The sequence below is a fragment of the Marmota flaviventris genome, chromosome 16 (genome assembly GCF_047511675.1).
Source record: "Marmota flaviventris isolate mMarFla1 chromosome 16, mMarFla1.hap1, whole genome shotgun sequence".
NCBI lineage: Eukaryota > Metazoa > Chordata > Mammalia > Rodentia > Sciuridae > Marmota > Marmota flaviventris.
Window position 1 is genome coordinate 186,089 of NC_092513.1, and position 20,670 is coordinate 206,758.

A 20,670-nucleotide genomic window follows, 5' to 3' on the forward strand; every position below is an offset into this window, starting at 1 on the left:
TTAGACTCAGGTATTTTTAATAAATGAAAACATTTGGTTTTCTATGAGTTATAACTTAAAAAAGAAACAGCCGTCAAGACAAACATGAAAAAGTGTCTAATCAAAATTATAATCTCATAAGCAAGCAGCTTCCAAGGAAGAACTGGCAGGGTGTCTGCAGGGAGCCACGCACATCATAGGGTGCGCTCCTCCAACACAACCCTGTGTCCGTCACTTTGCAGGTCTATAGGCATCTCCAATTGATCAAGTACTCTCCAACAAGCTGGCATTTCCTAAAATTAAAAAACAAGTACTTGCAGGTTTCAGTTCATTCAATACTGAGCTACTGGGAAAACAAGACGTGCATGAATGCCAAAAGATTTAATTTACACGACAGAAGAAAACTGAGAGTAAGTGTTAGAACCCAACTGCAGGAAACAACCAATCTAAGAACCATCCTCCTCCTCAGCCGAAGTCTCTCGGAGCACCTGGAACAGCTGAAGAGCAGCAGGCAGGACTCAGGGACTCAGCAGGGCAGTCTAGGCCCAGTGGGAACCACAGCCTGGGACTGAGGCTCACTGTCCTATGAATGCTGTGGTTCATATTCAAAGTTCAACCTGTGCTTAACATTTTTAAGTTCAGACATATCAAAACCTAGAAGCACAGAGGGCTTGTGGTTTTTTATTGCTTTCATGCAAATATATCTCCTTTTCCCAAAAAATGCAGGCACGTCGATTTTCCACACCCATAAGAGTGAGGACAGCAATTCTATTTCTTTTCTACTAGGATAAGGTCTCTTATGGAAATAATCTCTAAGAAACTGCTTTTTGTCCTCGTAAGAACGGCCTTCATATTTCTTAGGGTCTAACACCAAGACCTGGAGCATGTCATCACCAGCCGTGGGCCCCTCTGTCCTGCCTTCATTCCTCTGTCTCTTCAAAGGCACGACACTTGTCCCTTTCTCTGGGCTGGGGGCTACATCGGTGTTTAGGACAAGCAATGGCTCCTCCAGCTCCCGCTGGTCTTCTACCCCTACATGGCCATCTGGCAGCTTCCTCTTCACAGGAAAAGTAGAATCAGGAATCACTTCCCCATTGACTAACAGCAGCTCACTGCTCTCAATAAAACCTGGCTGGATCTGCAGGCCTGAGCTGCTGTCCTTGGGAGCACTTCTGCAGCGCAGCAAATGGACGGCAATGGCCGCTAGGGTCATGTTTCCAGTGTAGACCCCACAGCAATGGATGCACTTGAAAGCTGGAGACCTGAGCATCGTGTGGACCGTCGGCATCACGTGGTGCCTCTCCTTGAGGTGGAGCTCATAGGCCTCAGCCGTCAGGAAGGTACCAAAGCAGAAGGGACAGGTCAGCTTCTGTCTGCTGGGGGCCCTGGGCAGAGCCTCAGGCTGAGGCCTCACCTTAACATACACAGGCACCAGGGATTTGGAGTGTATCCCGGCAAGGATGGCCAGGTAGACTTCCCGCTCCCCCAGCTTCTCCCGCGGCAGTATGGTGCTGAAGTCGAGATGAGGGAACAGCAGATTGCCGCTGGCATCGAGGTCCAGCTGGAAGCCCCTGTTGCTATAGTCCAGGGGCAGCTTCTTCTTGCCCAGGTGCTTAGTCCTGCTGTGCTCCAGGAGGCCCCGGATGTCGTGGAAGGTGCAGGGGCAGAACAAGCAGCCCAGGCCATGCATGAGCAGGTGGCGCATAAGCTCCTCCTCTGAGATGGCACATTTGCAGGACAGGCACCTCACAGCCCTCTCCCGCATCCACTTCAGGAAGGGTGCACATGCGGCCAGCTTCTCGGGCTCCAGTTTCTCGCCCACCTTGGCCTCACTGTGCTTGTGAGCCACCTCCACATGCACCTGGTAGACGTTGGATGGGAAGAGCTCATTGCACACCCGGCAGAGCTTGGATTCGCTGTGCTTGTGAGCCACCTCCATGTGCACCTGGTACACGTTGGACGGGAAGAGCTCGTTGCACACCCGGCAGGTCTTCCACTGCTTGGCCTGTCTCAGCACCTGGTTGGCATCTGCCGGGGCAGGAGTAGCCTGAACAAACACGCTCGGGGCAGCACTCACCAGCACTTGTGGGGAGGGCAGGCTGGGAAGGGAACTGGCCATGTGCGCACCTGTGCCTGAGGGCAAAAGCTGGACAGGCACCTGCGGTGGAGTAACAGTTGCCATGCTTCCGCCGGGGGGCACAGGCAGGGTGACAGACACTGGAGCCAGGGTGTAGGTGGGGATCCCATTTACCTGCTTCCCAGTGGGGATGAGCTGCCTGAGAATAGAGCCTGATGTGAGGAAGGTGGTGCTCTGCGAAGCCCCTGCCCTGGCTGGGGGGCTCACAGGCAGGACGCCAGTGCTGACTGAGGGACTGAGCTGCAGCACTCCAGGCCTTGCAGGTGGGCCCACGGGAAGGACCCCCGTGGTGACCGGCTGGCTAAGCTGCAGCACACCAGAACTCACACCCTGGTTCACAGGGACGACTCCTGTGGAGACAGGCTGGTTGGCAGAGAGAAGCCCAGACGGGACCACCTGGCCTGCAGGGAGAACCCTCAAGGGCACTGTTGGACCAGGGGGAAGAACCCGAGATGGAGCTGTCTGCCCAACGGGGAGAGCCCCTGACTGGGCCACCTGGCCAGTGGGGAGAACCCCAGAAGTTGCTGTCTGTCCAGGGATTACCCCTGCAGGGGTCATCTGGCCTGCAGGAAGGACCCCCGATGGGGCTGCTCGACCCACAGAAATCACTCCTGGTGAGACAGCCTGCAGAACCCCGGGGGTGACAGAGGGACTGGCAGGCAGGACACCAGGCCCAACAGGTCGGCTTACAGACCCCACAGGCTGGGAAAGGGGCAAGACGCCAGGGCGGACAGCCTGACTCACAGGGAGGACACTCTTTCCAACAGACTTACTTATGGGCCCCACAGGCTGGGTGAGGGGCAACACAGGGGGGTTCACAGGCTGGCTGAGCGGTACCCCGTGAGACAGAAGGACAGGCTGGGGGGTGGAGGGCTGCAGGGAGAGGCCGCTCTGGCACACAGGCAGAGGGCTGGAGACCAGGGTCACGTGGGGCTGGGCAACCGCAGGTGGGGAGTGGGTCAGACTCCCAGCAGAGCCTGGGGCCACAGTCACTGGCTGCACCACAGCCGGGCTTTGGCCATTCTGTGGCAGGGTGAGACGAAAGCAAGATGGCGGTGCCGGGATGCCAGGGGCGCCGCTGCTCGGTGGTATGGCCAAACGGGCGGCTGGCTTTGGGGCAATGTGCATCTGCTTCAAGAGCCCAGTCCTCTTAATGTGCTCTGAAATCACTGACCTCAGCTTGTTCTCCAAGTCCCTGTGCACATCAGACGTCAGGATGTGGTACATCAGGGCGTCCTGGCTGCTGGCATTGGCACTGCACTTCTTACAGTAGTACCGGTCGGATGGCGGGGTCCTGTCCACAGAAGCAGTATCACTTGCTTTCTGTTGGTCCCCCACCTCCTCAGTTCTCAGGCCAAAGTAAGAGTTGATTAAGTAGTGAAAATGAGCCACCAGAACGTGCTTCTTCATGCTGTAGTACAAGGTGTTCGAAAAGTTACATTTTAAACATGTGAAACTAATCACATCACTTCTAGACGACTTAGTCTCGCCTAAGATGTTCACTGTGTAGTTCTGCACTTTGCGAACAGGGGCGTGGAACATCCTGAAGTGCTTGCCCACCACCTTGGGCTGAGAGGCAAAGGTGCAGTTGGGGCACGGGATCACCAGCTCCTGGTCAGCCTCATCTTCGTGGTGACGATGTAAATGGTTTTTGAGTGAAGCAAGCACCTTTGTCGAGTATCTGCAAAGGCTACAACAGTATGGTTTTGTTCGGTATCTCTGTCAAAATAAAAGAACAGTCTTAGGCAGATGAAGAAAGCTGCTGGGGGTCCCACAGTGCACTGTGCCCAGACACCATCACCCACTCCACCCACCCTGAGCAGCAACGCTTGCTCCAGGACCAGGGTAGGGGGATTCTCCACAAGAGAACAGTGACGCTGCACTGCCCCATTAAGGGATAGGCACAACTGCTGTGTCCCAGTGCAACTTTACTTATAGAACCAACTCCAATTTCACATGACTTTCACACATTCCAAATAGTACGCCTTTAAAAAAAAAAACACATAAGAGCCTAACAAATATTTTTAGCCTGTCAAACACAGAAACCCAGAATCTGGCCCAAAACCCACAGCTTGCTGACCCGTCTAAACCATGCCCTGAAACCACAAATCCCAGCACTTAATCCTGTATTTTGAATTGAACTGCAATAAAAATTTTCTGTAAGAGGAAGTTGTTTTCTTCCCTACCTCCTCATCTCTTAGTTATGTCATTTTTACTCCCGATTCTAAAACTTGGAATTCACCTACAATTGACCTGGCTTCCAACCCGTGAGACCCATCGTTACTGTCTTTTTAACTTCCCCACTGCTCGAGATGGTAACAGCCAACAGATGTTGCTCAGCACAAGCAAGTGCCTGATAACAGTCTGAGAATGGTAAAGAGCGACCAACTGCCTAATGCACACATCCCTTTTTAAAAATTTAGAGACAGGGTCTCACCAAGGTGCTCAGGCTAGCCTCAAACCTTGTACCACTGGGGCTGGTACAAGGCACAACACTGTGTAAGTATTATTCTAGATTTATTAGTAGTTCATTAAAAATGGCCCATCTTCTACTAAATGAAATGCAGTATTGAGAATCTATACATTCAATGAAAAACAACGCTCAACAAGAGAACCAGTGGAAGTGGACAGTACATGCACACCAGCATCTGCTGGAATTGAGCAGAGCCTGGGGAGGAAACTTTCTAGAATGCGATGCCACAGACAAGAACTGCCAAAGAAAAGGGCGGAGAGCTGAGCTTCATGGAGACAGCAAGCTTCCGCTTCTTGGAAGCTGCTGTTCAGAACTGCAAGGGGGCGCCACAGGTAGATGTGGACTTGGGAGCCACCCAACAAAGGACACAGGCCTCAAGGCCAAACCTCCTAAGAAGAGCAGCGACCTGATATTCTAACAATGGCCATGGATCTGAACCCTTTCCAAAGAGGGCTAGTGATGCCAAAAGATGTAAGGCAAGAAGCTCCAGGTCCTCAGCAGTGGGCAAGATGCAGACCCCAAGCAAAGGTGGCACCCAAAGGTGGCATCCACACACCCACTTGAAGACCACAGCAACATGCACTGCTCATGGGGAGGAATGACATGGCCACACAGCCTAGCCAGCACACCCCAAGGCACCACCCTGGGAAAGGCAAGCATGTGTCCACGGAAGCCTCCCCACAGGAGGGGGAAACACACACAAGCTGGACACCAGGTCACAAAGGAGGCTGCTGAAAGGGGTGCTGAGCCACCGCTGCACCACACCTAGGGGAGCCTCCTCAAGAGCCCACAATCCTAAGCTGAACCACAGGGCTCTGACCTAAGCCCTCAAGGAACTCACGGCACCACGAGCCACATGGTGCACCTTACAAACCACTCTCCTGCTGTAACACTGTCTGGTCTCTATCCCCAAGTCCTATCCCCTGAGCCTGACTGAAGGAGGCCACCTGCAGATGCAATGGTAGACCAGCAAGCACCACACTGCCACAGGGGCCCCAAGCCATTCCATCCTGAGAGCGGTGTCTGTTAACGCCAAGGCCCTGTTCACTCCACAAACACACATTCCTGGGGCAAAGGAACCCCTAACTTCCACATCTTCGGAGCAGGTACTGCAAAGCTTGTCACCTGCTCTGCAGCAGGAATTCAAAGATGTTTCCTGATGAAAAGCATGAAATTACACACATCGCATGTAACACCATGGGATATTTTTAAGAATTCAGGTGAGAAAAATCAGTGAGGCCTGAGATTCATGAGGTCAAGACCTTCACAACAAGGTTAGGGAGTAGAGTGTCCTGTCAAGGAAGGACTTGAACGTGGGTAGACAAAAGAAACATCCCTGAAGAAATTTTCATAACACAGTAAATAATGACAGGAATTTTTCCCTCCAAAATCCCCAAGGCCAGCATGACAGGAACTGGACAGGGACCAGCCGAGTGAACCATGACAGGCTCCATTTGACACTAATAGACATGTCAACAAAGGGTGCACTTTTCACAGAGCTCCTCAGCAAGAGGAATCAGCCACATGCTGCACATTTCAGTGTGACGGTCTGAGGTTTCCAACCACTAGACTTGTTCCCTGATCCAGTGGTCTACATTTTTACTTTAGTTTCTGGAACCAGGATGTGAGAGCATCCACGGGTTTACTTACCCAAGCCTGTGGAGGGCAGCCCATCACACCTAGACCACAGACCTCAACCTGCAGGCATGCGTAGAGGCTGTCTCTGCACATCTGAACATGCCTACATGTTTAGGTCTATGCACGGAAACATTACAATAAGCTAGGCTGATTTATCACTGAGGAAAGAAAGCATTTCTTCACATGTGTGGGTTCAGCGTTCACAAAGGCCTGGGCTGTCACAGCTCCCAGTCCTGCAGCTCTGTGTGTAGTAAGTGCCATCCACACACAGGATTCCCCTTGCTGATCTTTACCTGCTATGTTTTTACTCTTCCTTTCCTATGTGTAGGCATGTTCAGATGTGTAGAGACTTACTTAGCCTGTGCAGCTGCCCGCGGTGTTGAGTAATCTGTGTGAGGTCTATGGCCTGGCTGTGCAGTGCGCCACCCCGCACAGCCTTGGTAAGTACACCCTAGAGTGTTCTCACAGTCACCCCTCCCAGTCACCTGAGGACACACTCTCAGAATAGGTCCCCATCATTAAGCCACACACAGTGGTATCTCTGTTAAGGGCCATTCACAGCACAGTTCTATGTGCTACACTCTCCTATGACCCGCTGCACATAGGCTGTCACACCAGCATGGCTGGTGTGTGAGGCTAAGGCCTTAACAACAGTTACACCACTGGCAACAGCCACACTGCGACTCTGCTACAACAGCATGAGCCAGTATGCACACACAGCCCTGAAAAGCCACTAGCTCTGCAAGGCTGCACACCTAATAGCACGTTTAACACAGGACAGTTATCAAGTCAAAGGTCCAGTGGCTTCAGCAGTTCTTCAGGATCACACTGAACCGAATCCCTGCGCCCCCTCCCACTCACCCACCAGGCTCCAGACACCTGAGGAGTTCCTCAGATTAATCCACACTTACCCCTAGTGAAAACTAAATACAAAAATACATACCACTTTCTTTCCAGAAGGTTCCCAGAGAGAAACATCTCCCCATGATGTGTTATAGAAGAACTTCTCTCCTGGATCAAAGCCTTTAAGGTCCTTCAAAAAAATGTAGGAAAAAAAGATCATTATACAAAGTCAGAAGATAAAGAAATACTGACTAGGATCCGATAAGGTTACTTGGTGCCTAAAATCTACCTGGGTAAAGAGACACAAAAGTCTCTTTGGGAACCACTGAGGACGATCGCTGAAAAGGATGGAGTGATCAAGCAGAATTACAGAAGAAACAGATGAGGCCTCCTGACACATAAGCATCTACACCTTGTGCTATGGTCCAGGTATGAGGTGTCCCCAAAGCTCATGTGTGAGGCCGTGCAAGGAAGCTTAGAGGTGAAAGGGTAGGTTAGGAGAGCCTTAGCCTAACCAGTACCCTCGTCCACCCCCAGGGGTTAGGCAGGTGGGCCATGGTGGGAGAACCACAGCCTAACCAGTACCCTTGTCCACCCCCAGGGGTTAGGCAGGTGGGCCATGGTGGGAGAACCTCAGCCTAACCAGTACCCTCGTCCACCCCCAGGGGTTAGGCAGGTGGGCCATGGTGGGAGAACCTCAGCCTAACCAGTACCCTTGTCCACCCCCAGGGGTTAGGCAGGTGGGCCATGGTGGGAGAACCTCAGCCTAACCAGTACCCTCGTCCACCCCCAGGGGTTAGGCAGGTGGGCCATGGTGGGAGAACCTCAGCCTAACCAGTACCCTCGTCCACCCCCAGGGGTTAGGCAGGTGGGCCATGGTGGGAGAACCTCAGCCTAACCAGTACCCTTGTCCACCCCCAGGGGTTAGGCTGGTGGGAGAGCCTCAGCCTAACCAGTACCCTCGTCCACCCCCAGGGGTTAGGCAGGTGGGCCATGGTGGGAGAACCTCAGCCTAACCAGTACCCTCGTCCACCCACAGGGATTAGGCAGGTGGGATGTGGTAGGAGGAGGCTGTCCCTAGGGGAAAGTCACCGGGTTTAATTTTGTCCCTGGTGAGCGGAGCTCTCTCTGCTTTGACTGCTATGTCCTTCCACCATGACTTTTTCCCTCACCTCGGGCACAGAGCAATGGAACTGGCCATCTATGGACTGAGACCTCTGAAACCCTAAGCACCACATAAACGTTTCCTCCTCGAAGCTGTTCTTGTAGGTCTTTCAGTCACGGAGATGAAAAAGCTGACTAAAACACCATGTTTGTGTCAACAGAGCCAAGCCCAGGAAAGGGTTCCACAGCAATCGCAGCTCTGAGAGTAGCATGAAGAAACAGCAGCACTTCCAAGAAGAAGAGCTCCCACGCTTTACCACCACAACCGCCTCCAGGCCTCCCTCCCACACAAGAATCAGACACAAAGGACCACCGGGACAGGAACGAGACTCTCCACTCCCATGCTCAAGTGTGAGGGACGCAGTCCGGGGGACAGAGACCCTAGCCAGCTCAGAGGACAAAGGTGCCCAGCTCTGATGGCCTCAGAGGGGCAGGCAAGGACCAGTCTCCTAATGCCATCACAGGCAGAGAGGAGGTTTAGTGGGGCCTCCTCGCCTCCTCCTCACTCCTCTTCACCATCCTAAGTTTCCACCTAAGATGTGATTTTTTACTCTGTTAAGGAAGTAAAGGTACCTGCAGGCAAGGCACCACGGCCACGCCTCTGATCCCAGCAACTCAGGAGGCTGAGGCAAGAGGAAGAGGATCCCAAGTTCACAGCCAGCCTCAGCAACTTGGCAAAGAGGCCCTAAGCAATTTAGCTAGACCTTGTCTCAAAAAATTAAAAAGGGCTGGATGTGGCTCAGTGGTAAAGCGCCCCTGCGTTCAATCCCTGATATAAAAAACAAGAAAGAAAGGAAGGTCTCCTCGGTGGCTGTTCTGTGGACACCTTTGCTCCTCCCACCTGGGACATCTCAAGAGTTCCCAGTGTTATTTTTGTAACAGGAAAGACTATTGCCTTGTCTGAGGGTTTGATTTTAGTGACCTTGTCTCTTTGCTCGGACTTCTTGGTATCTCCACTGACCACAGTCTCTGAACTATACTGGCTTCCCAGCCTCTGTCTTCAGGTGTGCTATCTTAACTGCACAGTCTGCAGTTCTGGCCAATTTTCTGGTATATTAACCCCATAAGACTAAGCCTGGCTGGCTCATTCCCTCTGAGCGATTTTATATGCTTAATCTTTTTTTTTTTTTTTTTTTTAATTTATAGCTTGCTTTTTCTTTTTGTAGTTGTAGATAGACAGCATGCCTTTATTTTTATTTGTTTATTTCATGTGGTTCTAAGGATCAAACCCAATGCCTAACACATGCTAGGCAAGCCCTCTGTCAATAAGCTATAGCCCCAGCCTGCATTATTTTTTTGATTACTTTGTTAACTTTTTTACATGGCACTAGGATTGAACTCAGTGCCTCCTACTGCTAGGCAAGTGCTCTGCCACTGAGCCTCAATCCCAGTCAACTCGTAGTCAACTTTAAACTGCACACTGCCAGTACTGGCCAGGCTCTCTGTCACAGAGAACAAAAGCAAGCATTTTTTCATCTTACCTTTCAAGCACATTTCAGGATGGACATTTCAACAAGAACTAAGACATACAGTTTTTTTCTCAGATGGAACAAGTTATTTTTCACTCAAAAAGTTACTTGCCCCAGCCAGGCACAGTGGCACCTGCCTGTAATCCCAGTAACTCAAGAGGCTAATGCAAGAGGATCATAAGTTTGAGGCCAGCCTCAGCAACCTAACAAGGCCCTACCCGAATTAGTAAAACTCTGTCTCAAATTTTTTAAAAAATATAAAACGGGCTAGGGATGTTGCTCAGTGGTTGAGCATCCCTGGGCTCAATCTAAAACTAAAAAAAAAAAAAAAAAAAAAAACAACAAAAAAAGCTACTTGTTCTAGTGAGAAAGTGCAGATAAGGGTGTGAGGGAGAGAAACCTCACTGCTGGCTGGGAAAACGAGCTAAGAGGCAGCTACCTAAGAAACACTGACAGGGCCTCCAAGGAGCAGGGTGGACCTGGGGCTGGACCTGGAGAGGGAGAAGAGACGGGAATGGCATGTGAACCAGGATGACTATAAAAGGTGGGGAAGGAGGGCATACATACCTGAGACTGACAGGGTACAAACAGGCTGGGAGGGCTGGAGTGCAGCCCAGTGGCAGAACACTTGCCTAGTATGTGCAAGGTTCTGGGTCCCATCCCTAGCACAGCAATAAAACAAAAAGAGCTGGGAACCGACAGCATCAATTCAACCCTCACATGTTCACTGCTGGACTCTAAGAGAGACTTCAACCTCAGTTTCATTGTTGACAAAGCTGATTTAGATGATTTCATGGAAATCGGGAAGCAGGGAACGGGAACTCAGCAGCCTAATCTGACCTGAGCAGGACCAACATGCAGGAAGGCAGGGCAGGGCAGCTGGAGCACAGAGAGGGTTTCAAATGGGAGTTTCCAAGAGTGAACACCAGTCACCAAGGGAGGAGGCACATGTGAAGCATTTCACACGCTCTCTAGCAGTTCACAAGGCTCATGACACTTTCTGTTTCACTGAGTTGAAATGAAGAACCTTTTGCCCTGGACACATTCCAGAGCAAGTGAAAACAGTGCTGTACGGAACACCCTGCACACCCACCCATTTCACCTCTGCAGCAACAGTTCATACATGTAAAAATGCAAACTTTCAAGGAGTAGTCCAAGGAGAGCAGAGATTAGGATCTAAGGCACCGAGACAGGTACTTAGAGGAAAGGGTGTCGGGGTGCAACCCTAAGGCATGTTACAGTGGTCGGGGCAATACCCAATGGGAGTAGGGTGCATCTCAGTGGTGGACTGCTTGCCTAGCGGTGTGAGGCCCTGGACTCCAGCTCCAGCACAGCTAAAAAACAGACCCATGGCTGTGGAGAACCAGAACACACCCAATCATGGGAAAGCCACAGCAAAGCTCAAAAAACCTGAAAAAAGAAATTCCATGAATATGAAAAGTTACAAATTACTTACTATGAGAAAGTAACAACTCAGAGAAAAGATGAGCCCTTGCTACCTCTCCAGGAGGCTCTCTACATCAGAGACCAGCGATCAGCTTAGGACATGGTCAGCGTGCCAAGCCCCTATGCGTGAGCATGTATGTGGTATTCCCAGTTTCTCTTTCTAGGGAAATGACCACCTCTGCTGTATAGTGGTCAGTCTATAGTGCTGTTTTAATAATCAAAGGTTGCTTTTAAAAAATATTAAAACAAGGAGTTGAACCAGAGAATGATAATTAATACAACTGCTTCAACTGCACTGAGGTACACAAATCAAGTCAACTCAGAAATAATAAGGAAAAGACAAGTCATCACCAGTGTTTAAACCAGAAATAGAAGGCATTCTCTGAATTAAATGAAAAACTGCTACAGCACCAGAAACCAATAGCCAAGCCAGGGATTCAAAGGCACCCAGAGCCATCACGAAATCATCATGGCCTTACACAAAACAGAGTTTCACTGTTTTGGGGTGGTGATTGTGTCCTGGAGGTGGAAGACTTGTGTTTTTGTCAGCTTTATATCGCTGTGACCAAAAGACCTGACAGGAACAATTTTGAGGAGGAAAAGTTTATTTTGGCTCGAGGTTTTAGAGGTTCAGTCCGTGGCTGGCCAACTGCATAGCTCTGGCCTGAGGTGAAACAGAGCATCGCGACAGAAGGGTTGTGAAGGAAAGCAGCTTAGGACATGACCACCAGGAAAGCAGAGAGCGATCCGCCCACCAGGGAAAAAAATGCAAACCCCATAGGCACACTCCCAGGGATCTACTCCTCAAGCCACAGCCCACCCACCTACAGTTACCTCCTAGTTAATCCATATCAGAGGATCAATCCACTGATGAGGCCACAACTCCCATGATCTAATCATTTCATGTTTGAGAATTCTAGCTCTGTCTCACATGAGTTTACGGAGGTACTCATATTGAAACCTTAACATTCTGCCCCTTGCCCCGAAAGCTCATGCCCATCTCACAATACATTCAGTCTATTTCCAAGAGTAACCAGTCTCAACAGTTTTAGCATTGCCCAAAGTCCAAGACCAAATTCTCATCTGAAACTCAAGGCAAACTTATGGACATTCTCCCCTAAAGATCAAAAGCAAGTCACGTACATCCAATATAAAATGGCACAGAGTAAACATTTCCATTCCACAAAGGAGAATCAGGGGAATAAAAAGAGATAGGACCAAAGTAAGACTGAAATCCAAACAAGTCCTGCTAGCTCCCTGTCCAGCATCTGGGGCCCAAGGCACTGTGAAGTTCTCTCCAAAGGGCTTGTGTAGCTCCACTCCTAAAGCCTTGCTGGGTACAGCCCACACAGCCTCTCCTGGCTTGTTCCTGTGGCTGTCCCATGGTACTGGCATCTCTTATTCTTGGGAGTCTCCCCTGCAGCTGCAGCTTCCTACTCACTTCATGCATCACTCCTCTCAGGGGCAGCCCACAGGGACTCCAACCCCGCAACACTGTGCTGGCCTCCCAGGCCTTCCTTTGAAATCTCGGCTAATGCCAGTGCTCAACGCCAAGGTTTGTCTCCATCTCCAGTAGTAGCCAAGCCTCCTGGGACCACAGCTACCGCAGCCTCTGCAGGCCTAGGTAGCTGAGGACGGTGAAACAGCTTCCTAGGCCCCTGTTGTGCATGCAGGATGCCCCACCATTCTCTTCCCAAAGGAATTTTTACCTTTACACCTTAAAGCCTGAGATGGGTGTGGTCTTGCCAAGTCCTGAGATGCCCTCAAGTCATCTTTCCTATTGTCTCTGAGTAAAGTATTTAGCATCCATTTAGTGGCGGTATATGTCTTTAAGGACTGCGACTTTCTGAGCTCCAGTTGTACTGCACTTTTCTGGTCAAACTGCAAGTTTTCCAAATCTTTCCACTTTGCTTTCTACTCCTGATTATCCCAGTACACTTGGCGAAAAGTCACCTCCTCAATGCCGTGCTGCCTGGAAATGTCCTCCACCAGATCAGTTCCTACGTCACATTGTAAATTCAGCCTCACAAAGAGTCTCAGAACACAGACAAAATGTGGACAACTTCTTGGCCTGAACATAACACAAATGGCCTCTAGTCCAGTTCCCCAGTGGAGCCCTCCTGCTCTGAAACCACATGCGCCCAGTCCTGGCTGCCCACAATCCCATCGCATTCTGGTCTGAGCTCCCACCAGAACCTTTCACTGACCTCTGCCTATAATTCTAAAGCTTTTCCAGCTCACATCTCTAGACTTTTCAAAATACCCACCACCACCCGCAAAGGCTTCTGAACCACATGATCAGGTCAGTCACAGCAAGACCCCATTTCTTGGTGCCAATCTGTTTTAGTTTTGCGACACTGTGACCTAAAGAACTCCCAGGAACAATTTAGAGGAGGAAAAGTTTATTTTCGCTCACTGTTTTAGAGGTTCAGTCCACGGTTGGCCAATTCCAAAGCTCTGGCCTGAGGTGAAATAGAACATCATAGTCAAACAGTGCAGCGAAGGAAAGCAGCTCAGAACACGGCTACCAGAAAACAGAGAGGGTTCCACCCACCAGAGTCAAAATATCAACCCCTCAAGCACGCCCCCAATGACCTACTTCCTCCAGCCACACCCTGCCTAACTACTTACCTAGTAATCCATATCAGAGGGTTAATACACTGGTTAGAAGACCTCTCATCATCTAATCATTTGCCTCTGAAAATTCTTGCCATTTCTCACATGAGCTTTTGCTTCCTTGGCATTCATTAGGCCCTGGTTTCAATCCCCAGCACCCTCCCCCCACCAAAAAAAAAAAAAATCACCATTTCAAGAAAGTCAACAGACATGAGCTACTACTATGTAGGGACATCCTGCAATACTGGATGACAAATAATACTAATGTGTGACAAGCCTGAAAAGGGTCTCCTGGAGACTCTGAAGAAACCAGCAGTGAAGAGCAACAGGAAGGAGAGGGATGGGATGCTGGAGCCCCGGGCACCAACCTGGGTACCACAGAGGTACTGCCTCTGCAGTGGGCAAAGAGCTGGGCTGGACCCATTCTAACAACAAGCTTAAGAGCAAGCTTCAGAAGGCTCAAACCAATGCCAAGTAGGACAAAGCTCAAATATACCCAAAGGAAATCACAAAATCCTGGAATCACAATATCCAGCATGCAGTCAAAAAGTGCCAGTCAAATAAAGGAGCAGAAAAGTTCAACCCAAACCAGGAACACAAGGGATGACAGCAGACACAAGTGAAGGGTGGAATGCTGGACTGCGGCTCAGTAGCAGAACACTTGCCCTGTACATTCAAGGCCCTGCATTCAATCCTCAGTGGGGGGGGGGGGGGGGGGGGGAGGGGGAGGAGGAAAAAAAGTAAAAAGAAAGGAAACAAATACAATAAGGAGAGAAATGAAAGATCAAACTGTACTTGCTCAATGAAAATGTATGATCTACAATGACAGGATGAAGAACAGGCCAGACTCTGCTCAAGAGAAGCCTGGGGTCTGCACACAGCAGAGAGGAGGAACCCAGAGTTTCCCAGAGCGGATTATCTCTACATCTGCAAATGATCCCTGTGACGGGGCTCTCAGAGACAGGGGCTCTCAGAGACAGAAGACACAGCGCCACAAAGCTTTCCAAACCCAGTGAAAACCATAAACTCTCAAATGCAAGCTCAGCAGATCCAGCGAGAGAAACACCAAGAAAACCAAACCAAGGCATATCATAATCACAATGCTGCAAATACAGAAGACCAAATATGATGGACACTAATCCTAGATGTCAGCTAGGAGACAGAAAGTCTTTAAAACACTAAATGGGAAAATACTAGAATTCCACACCTAGCAAAAATATCTTCCTACATAGAAATGTTCCCTGATCTCACCAAAAAAAAAAAAAGAATGCTGAGGTTATGTAACTCAATGACAGAGCTCTGGCCTAGCAAGAGCCCTGGATTCTATCCCCAGTACTGCAAGGGAAAAAAAAGTAAAGACAACTTACAGAATGGGAGAAAATAGCTACGAATCTTTTATCTGACAAGGGTTTAATACTGGGAATATATAAAGAAATTCCTACAACTCAAAAACAAAATGATAAACAACACAATTAAAAAACAAGCAAAGGACTTGAATAGACATTTCTCCAAAATGTACAAATAGCCAAGAAGCACATGAAAAGACACTCCATTTGTCTCCACGGAGACACAGATCAAAACCACTATCAAATACCACTGCATACCTACTGAGATGGTGAAGGAGGGAGGAAGGGAGAGGGACAAGAAAGAACTGAAGATAAAGAAGCAAAGAGGGGAGGACAGGCAAGAAGGTGGAGAAAGCCGGGAGCGAGGACATAAAACAGCCAGGGCTGGCAACAGCATGGACTACCTGTACACTGCGGGAGCAATGTGAACGGAGCACTCCCACAGAGACAAGTGCAGCATTTCCCAAAAATGCTGACCAGAACTGCTGTGTGGCCTGGCATTACACTCCTACTTATTTATATACCCAAAACCACTGAAAGCAGGACTGAAACTGATACTTAAAGGCCAATATTCACTGCAGCACTACTCACAATAGCTAAAAGGTAGAATTAACTCAAACATCCTTCAACAGATGACATGATAAGCACAATGTAGTACAACAGAATATTACTGAGACATAAAAAGGAACAATATTTTACAGAGAAAATTTGAAAACACAAGTGACATACGCCTGACACAAAAGGACCACTACCATCCAACTCCAGTCTATGAAGCATCTCTAGCAGGCAGAGTCACAGAAATAGAAGGCAGATCAGAAATCACCCAGGACTGGGGATGGGGGATGGGGGGTGGGGGGTGGGGAGTTACTGTTTAATGGTTATGTTTCTATTTTAGGTACTGAAAAATTCTGGAAATAGATAATGAGGAGGGTTACAAAACATTGTAAATATAATTAATGCTGGTAAACTGTACACTTAGGAATGGCTAAAATAAAAGCCAGGTGCAGTGGTACGCACCTGTAAATCCAACTACTTAGGAGGCTGAGCCACTTACTGGGAAGGATGGCTTGAGACCAGAAGTTCAAGACTGACCCTGGCAATATACGAGACCCCATCTCAAAAAAAAAAAAAAAAGAAAAGAAAAAGAAATAAAATATATTCTATTTTTAAAAATCTATTTTAAAAATAAATATATCAAAATTTTGGCAAATTTTGGCTCCACAGGCAAGGGGACCAACGTAGACAGGCCTAGGCTTATGGTGGGGATTCTCAGTGGTTACCATCTTGAAATTTTTAAGAATTTAAGCTCTGCATCTGTGGCCCAGAGCCTAAAAAGCATGAAGCAACTACCAGGGGCTTGAGGTCTCAGCATACATGGTCCCCCCTCCAATCTCTCCAGGACCCATTCTGAGGCTGCTTTCTGCCTCCCCTCAAAGTCCCACCTCCTTCAGCCACCACTCCTCTATTCTGTCTTTTACTTGGGACAATAAACAAGTTGTCAGGGGATCCAGATTCCACATTGCCTCACATGGGAGCCTGGCACAGATGTTGTGGGGAGCAGGCACTGGAAAGGAACACAAGCCATGACACCTAGGGTGGGCCATGGTGGCAGCCATCACTGACCTGCATTGGCAGTGCAAGATGTGTTTGCAGGACAACCCAACAGAGGCCTCAGGCCCATCCTAGACCCAGGCACCAAACATATCCTGGAGAGAAGTCACCAGCAGTTATCTGGGAATGTGAGGCGGAACAGCCCTCCAGGTCCAACATGTTCACTGTGCATGTATCCTACACATTATGCAGCCAGCCTTAGTTTAACTGAGCAAGTATAAATTTTCTTAAAACTCCATAAGACCCTATATTGCAGCAGGTTTAGATTTACCTTAAGGCTCACTTCTAAGCCAGGCTGTTGACAGGAACCACAGAGCCTCCTATTTGAGGTCCTAACTCTTGCTAAGAAAGGGGGAGTCACACGCACTGTGGAAATCAGATGTGAAGTCAGAGTGACATCACACCATGTGCCCCAGAAAGCAGAGCAGGCAGTCTAAGGACCATGGACAATACCCCGTTTCCAGCTGCTAACAACCTTCCCATGAGTTCCCCCTGGTGCAAGTCAAGTCAGTGAGCTCTACCCTGCAAAATGTTTAATAAATACAAGGTCAGAGCAAGTGCAGTGTCTTCTTGTACAGTTCACTCCTGTCTTCGCAAGGAAAAAGAAATAAAATATATTCCATTTTTTAAAATCCATTTTAAAAATAAATATATCATAATGTTAACAATGGATATTTTGAGGTCATGCTTATAAGTGAGTCTTATTTTCATGTTCTGTGTCTAATTATTATAATAAAATTTTATGCTGCTTAAATTTTTAAAAGTTTCATAAGACATAGGCACAACTACAAATTAATAAAAATAAAAATGTTCCCCCAAAAGAATTAGTCCCAGGGCTGAGGATGCAACTCAGCGGTAGAGTACTTGCCTAGCAGCACAAAGCCCTTGGTTCAATCCCCAGCACCACAAAAGAAAGAATTAGTCCTATTCAATTCAATAGTTAATAATTTCACTAACTGAATAGCTTCAAATTGAAATTCCTCAGTTTCCCCTGAAGTGCATCCATGTCTCTGTCAGTGATAGTCTCGAACAAATGTGGGTGCTCAATTTGCTCCTCAGGCTCACCAAGGAAACCTTCACGAGCACACTCAGTGCCACTAAAAGTGCCTCTACCCTAAGGGATAGAGGATGAAACCTGTAGTTGTTACTGACATTTAATCTGTGAAGACAAAATGAAGGCTGATGCCTTAGCTCAGAGGCAGAGCTCTTGAATTCCTGAGCCAGTTCCTGATCAGATCCCCAGCACCACAAAAAGCTCGAGGGGCCAGGCATGGTGGTACAAGCCAGTAATTCCAGCAGCTCGGGAGGTTGAGATAGCAGGATCGCAGGTTCAAAGCCAGCCTCAGCAAAAAGTGAGACCCTGTCTCTAAATAAAATACAAAATTGGGCTGGGGATGTGGCTCAGTGGTGGAGTGCTTCTGACTGCAATCCCCAATCTCAAAAAAAAAAAAGCTGGAGGGTGCAAAGAAAACAATCGCCTAATAGAATTCCAGTTTTAAAAGCTGAATTCACATTAAGTGAAGACTAAGGTGACATAACAATGAAATTCAACATCTGACTGGATCTAGTACTTAAGGGGAAAATAACACTGGACGACGATAGATAAGACAAAAATACCCTCTCGGTGCTGCATTCACACAAGCTGATAAGCACCCTGCAGTAATAGAGAAAACTATCCATATTCTCAGATTTATACACAGTGGGCTGGGATGTGGCTCAAAGGTAGAGCACCTGCCTAACATGCACAAGACCCTGGTTTAATCTCGGCACCGCAGAAGAAAATTTACACTATATAGGTAAAAAGAGCCTTGAGGTATACAACTTACTCTGCAATGGCTCAAGAGAAAATATACACACAGAGAGAGCACCTGGCAAGAAGTCACCTCCAAGAGGGAAAACGTTCACACGTGAATTTATGCAAAGGTAACAGGAGTGTTCTTTCTGCCATTTTAATTCTTATCTTTTCTGTAACTTTTAATTATTGTTTCCAAACAGAACATTCTTAAAGCTGGATTCGCTCATTGTGGTCTGGTGGGGCTTCTAAATTCACGTTCCTGAATGCCTCCTCTAGTCCTTCCCAGTGGAGAACTCTAACTAGGCTCTACAAAAACAAACTTCACTGCTTTTTGTGCAGTGCTGGTGACTGAACCCAGGGCCTCCTGCATGCTATAGAGCACTCTGCTAGTGAGCTACATCCCACCTTAAGCAACACTCACTCCCAACTCCTCCACAAAGGCCACAATAGGCTCCCACTGGACACTATGCTTCTGCCTCCTCTGCACAATGACTGTCCCAAGACTGTCTCAGCTTCTGCGGGACTGTCACTGCCTGACAGGAGCAAGCATTCTGGCTTCAATTCTCCACATCCCTTCCCTGGGATTCTGAGGGACACTGAGGCCCAAGGAGTAACTCATTTGTTCCAGGTCACACCATTAGTTAAGAATCAGGATTAAAATAAAAGGCTTTAGCCAGGTTTGATGGCACAGGCCTCCATCTCAGTTAACTCCAAAGACTAAGGCAGGAAGATCACAATTTCAAGGTCAGCCTGGGCAACTTACTTAGCAAGACCCTGTCTCAAAATAAAAACTAAAAAGGGCTCGGGATGTGGCTCAGTGGTACAACATCTTTGGGTTCAATCCTCAGGACACACACACAAAAAAAGTTTCTGGTTAATTCCCTAGTGATCAAAAGAAAACATGTAGGGCTGGGGTTGTGGCTCAGTGGTAGAGCGCTTGCCTAGCATGTGTAAGGCACTGGGTTCAATTCTCAGTATCGCATATAAATAAATGAATAAAATAAAGGTCCATAAACAACTAAAAATATATATAAAAATAATTAAAAAAAAAAAAAAAAAACATGCAGTGTTTGTGAAATGACACTCCCACCCTGCAGGGTGCCTTCTGGAGCACCCTCCCTAAACCAGAACCAGTGCTGGGAGTGCCTAGTGTACCACCACTTGAAGCCTGCATGGCCTACACACACTGCATCCCTAGGTGTTCATGTCTCGTTCTCTACAAGCATCACCCAGCCCCACTCCTTATCTGCCCTTGGAGGGCTCATATCTACCCTCAACCCACCAAGCAAATAGAGCTTATCAATCCTATCTGCAAATAATCACCTGCTTTCCTTCCTTGGGCATAAAGTATGGCTTAGGCAGAGCTGCAGAAACCTCCAGAAGGCTTCCATCTTAGGACTGTCCTGAACTAAAGGTTCTGCCTGAGCAAGTCCTCTTCCAGCACCCCTCCCATTCTCACATTTTCACATGAGAATCTCATACTCTTTAAAATGTTTCTCACAGGATGCGGTGGCACACAGCTGTAATGCCAACTGCTGGAAGGCTGAGGCAGGAGGGTTCCAAGTTTGAGGCCAGCCTCCACAACTTAGCAGGACTCTGTCTCACAACAAAAAGGGCTGGGGATGTACCTCAGCAGTAGAGTATGCATCCCCAGTACCACACAAAAAATAAATAAATAAATAAATAAAATAAAAATGTTTCTGTATATGGGTTTTAATTTTATTCCTTCATTCCAGAAATATCTGTGAAGCATCCATGTGTCAGACTCCACTCTGATCACAGGCAGAAAAATAGGTAACACCACAGTGAGGTCCTTGCCTCCTCGAGTTCAAGTGGAAGACAGAGTGCCAACAAATAACACCAAGTAGTTGAAGTGCTCTGAAGAAAACAGAGGAGGAGGAGAGAGAAGAGAGCATGGGAAGAAGGCAGTGTGTGAGGACCAGCATCTCTCAGAGAAGAGCAAGTCTGAGCAGAGACTTCTCTGCGGCCCTTCAGAAATCAACAGTATGTATCTACCTGAGAGCCAAATTAACTCCTGACTACTGTCAGGAACCCTGGTAAGTATTGGCTTTTCACTCTCAGACTGCCTTTTAATAAGTAAAAATCTGGCTGAAAGTCTCGAATTTCAAGATTAAGAAACTGAGCTCTTTCCA

The 20,670-nt window shown here is 48.3% G+C and overlaps 1 protein-coding gene across 2 annotated transcripts in view; it reads right to left on the reverse strand.

The window, feature by feature from the left end:
- Window positions 1-20,670, reverse strand: part of Adnp2 (ADNP homeobox 2) — a 29,263-nt gene continuing 8,593 nt past the window's right edge. Inside the window, exons 3-5 of one of the 2 annotated variants that reach the window (XM_071602584.1) lie at window positions 7,171-7,260; window positions 2,890-3,835; window positions 1-2,466 (exon numbers count right to left, since the gene is read on the reverse strand). In XM_071602584.1, coding sequence (XP_071458685.1) covers window positions 563-2,466; window positions 2,890-3,835; window positions 7,171-7,260 — 2,940 coding nt within the window. In that variant the 3' untranslated portion in view covers window positions 1-562. Of the gene's footprint in view, window positions 3,836-7,170; window positions 7,261-20,670 lie in introns of both variants that reach the window. The other variant, XM_071602583.1, reaches the window with a different exon arrangement.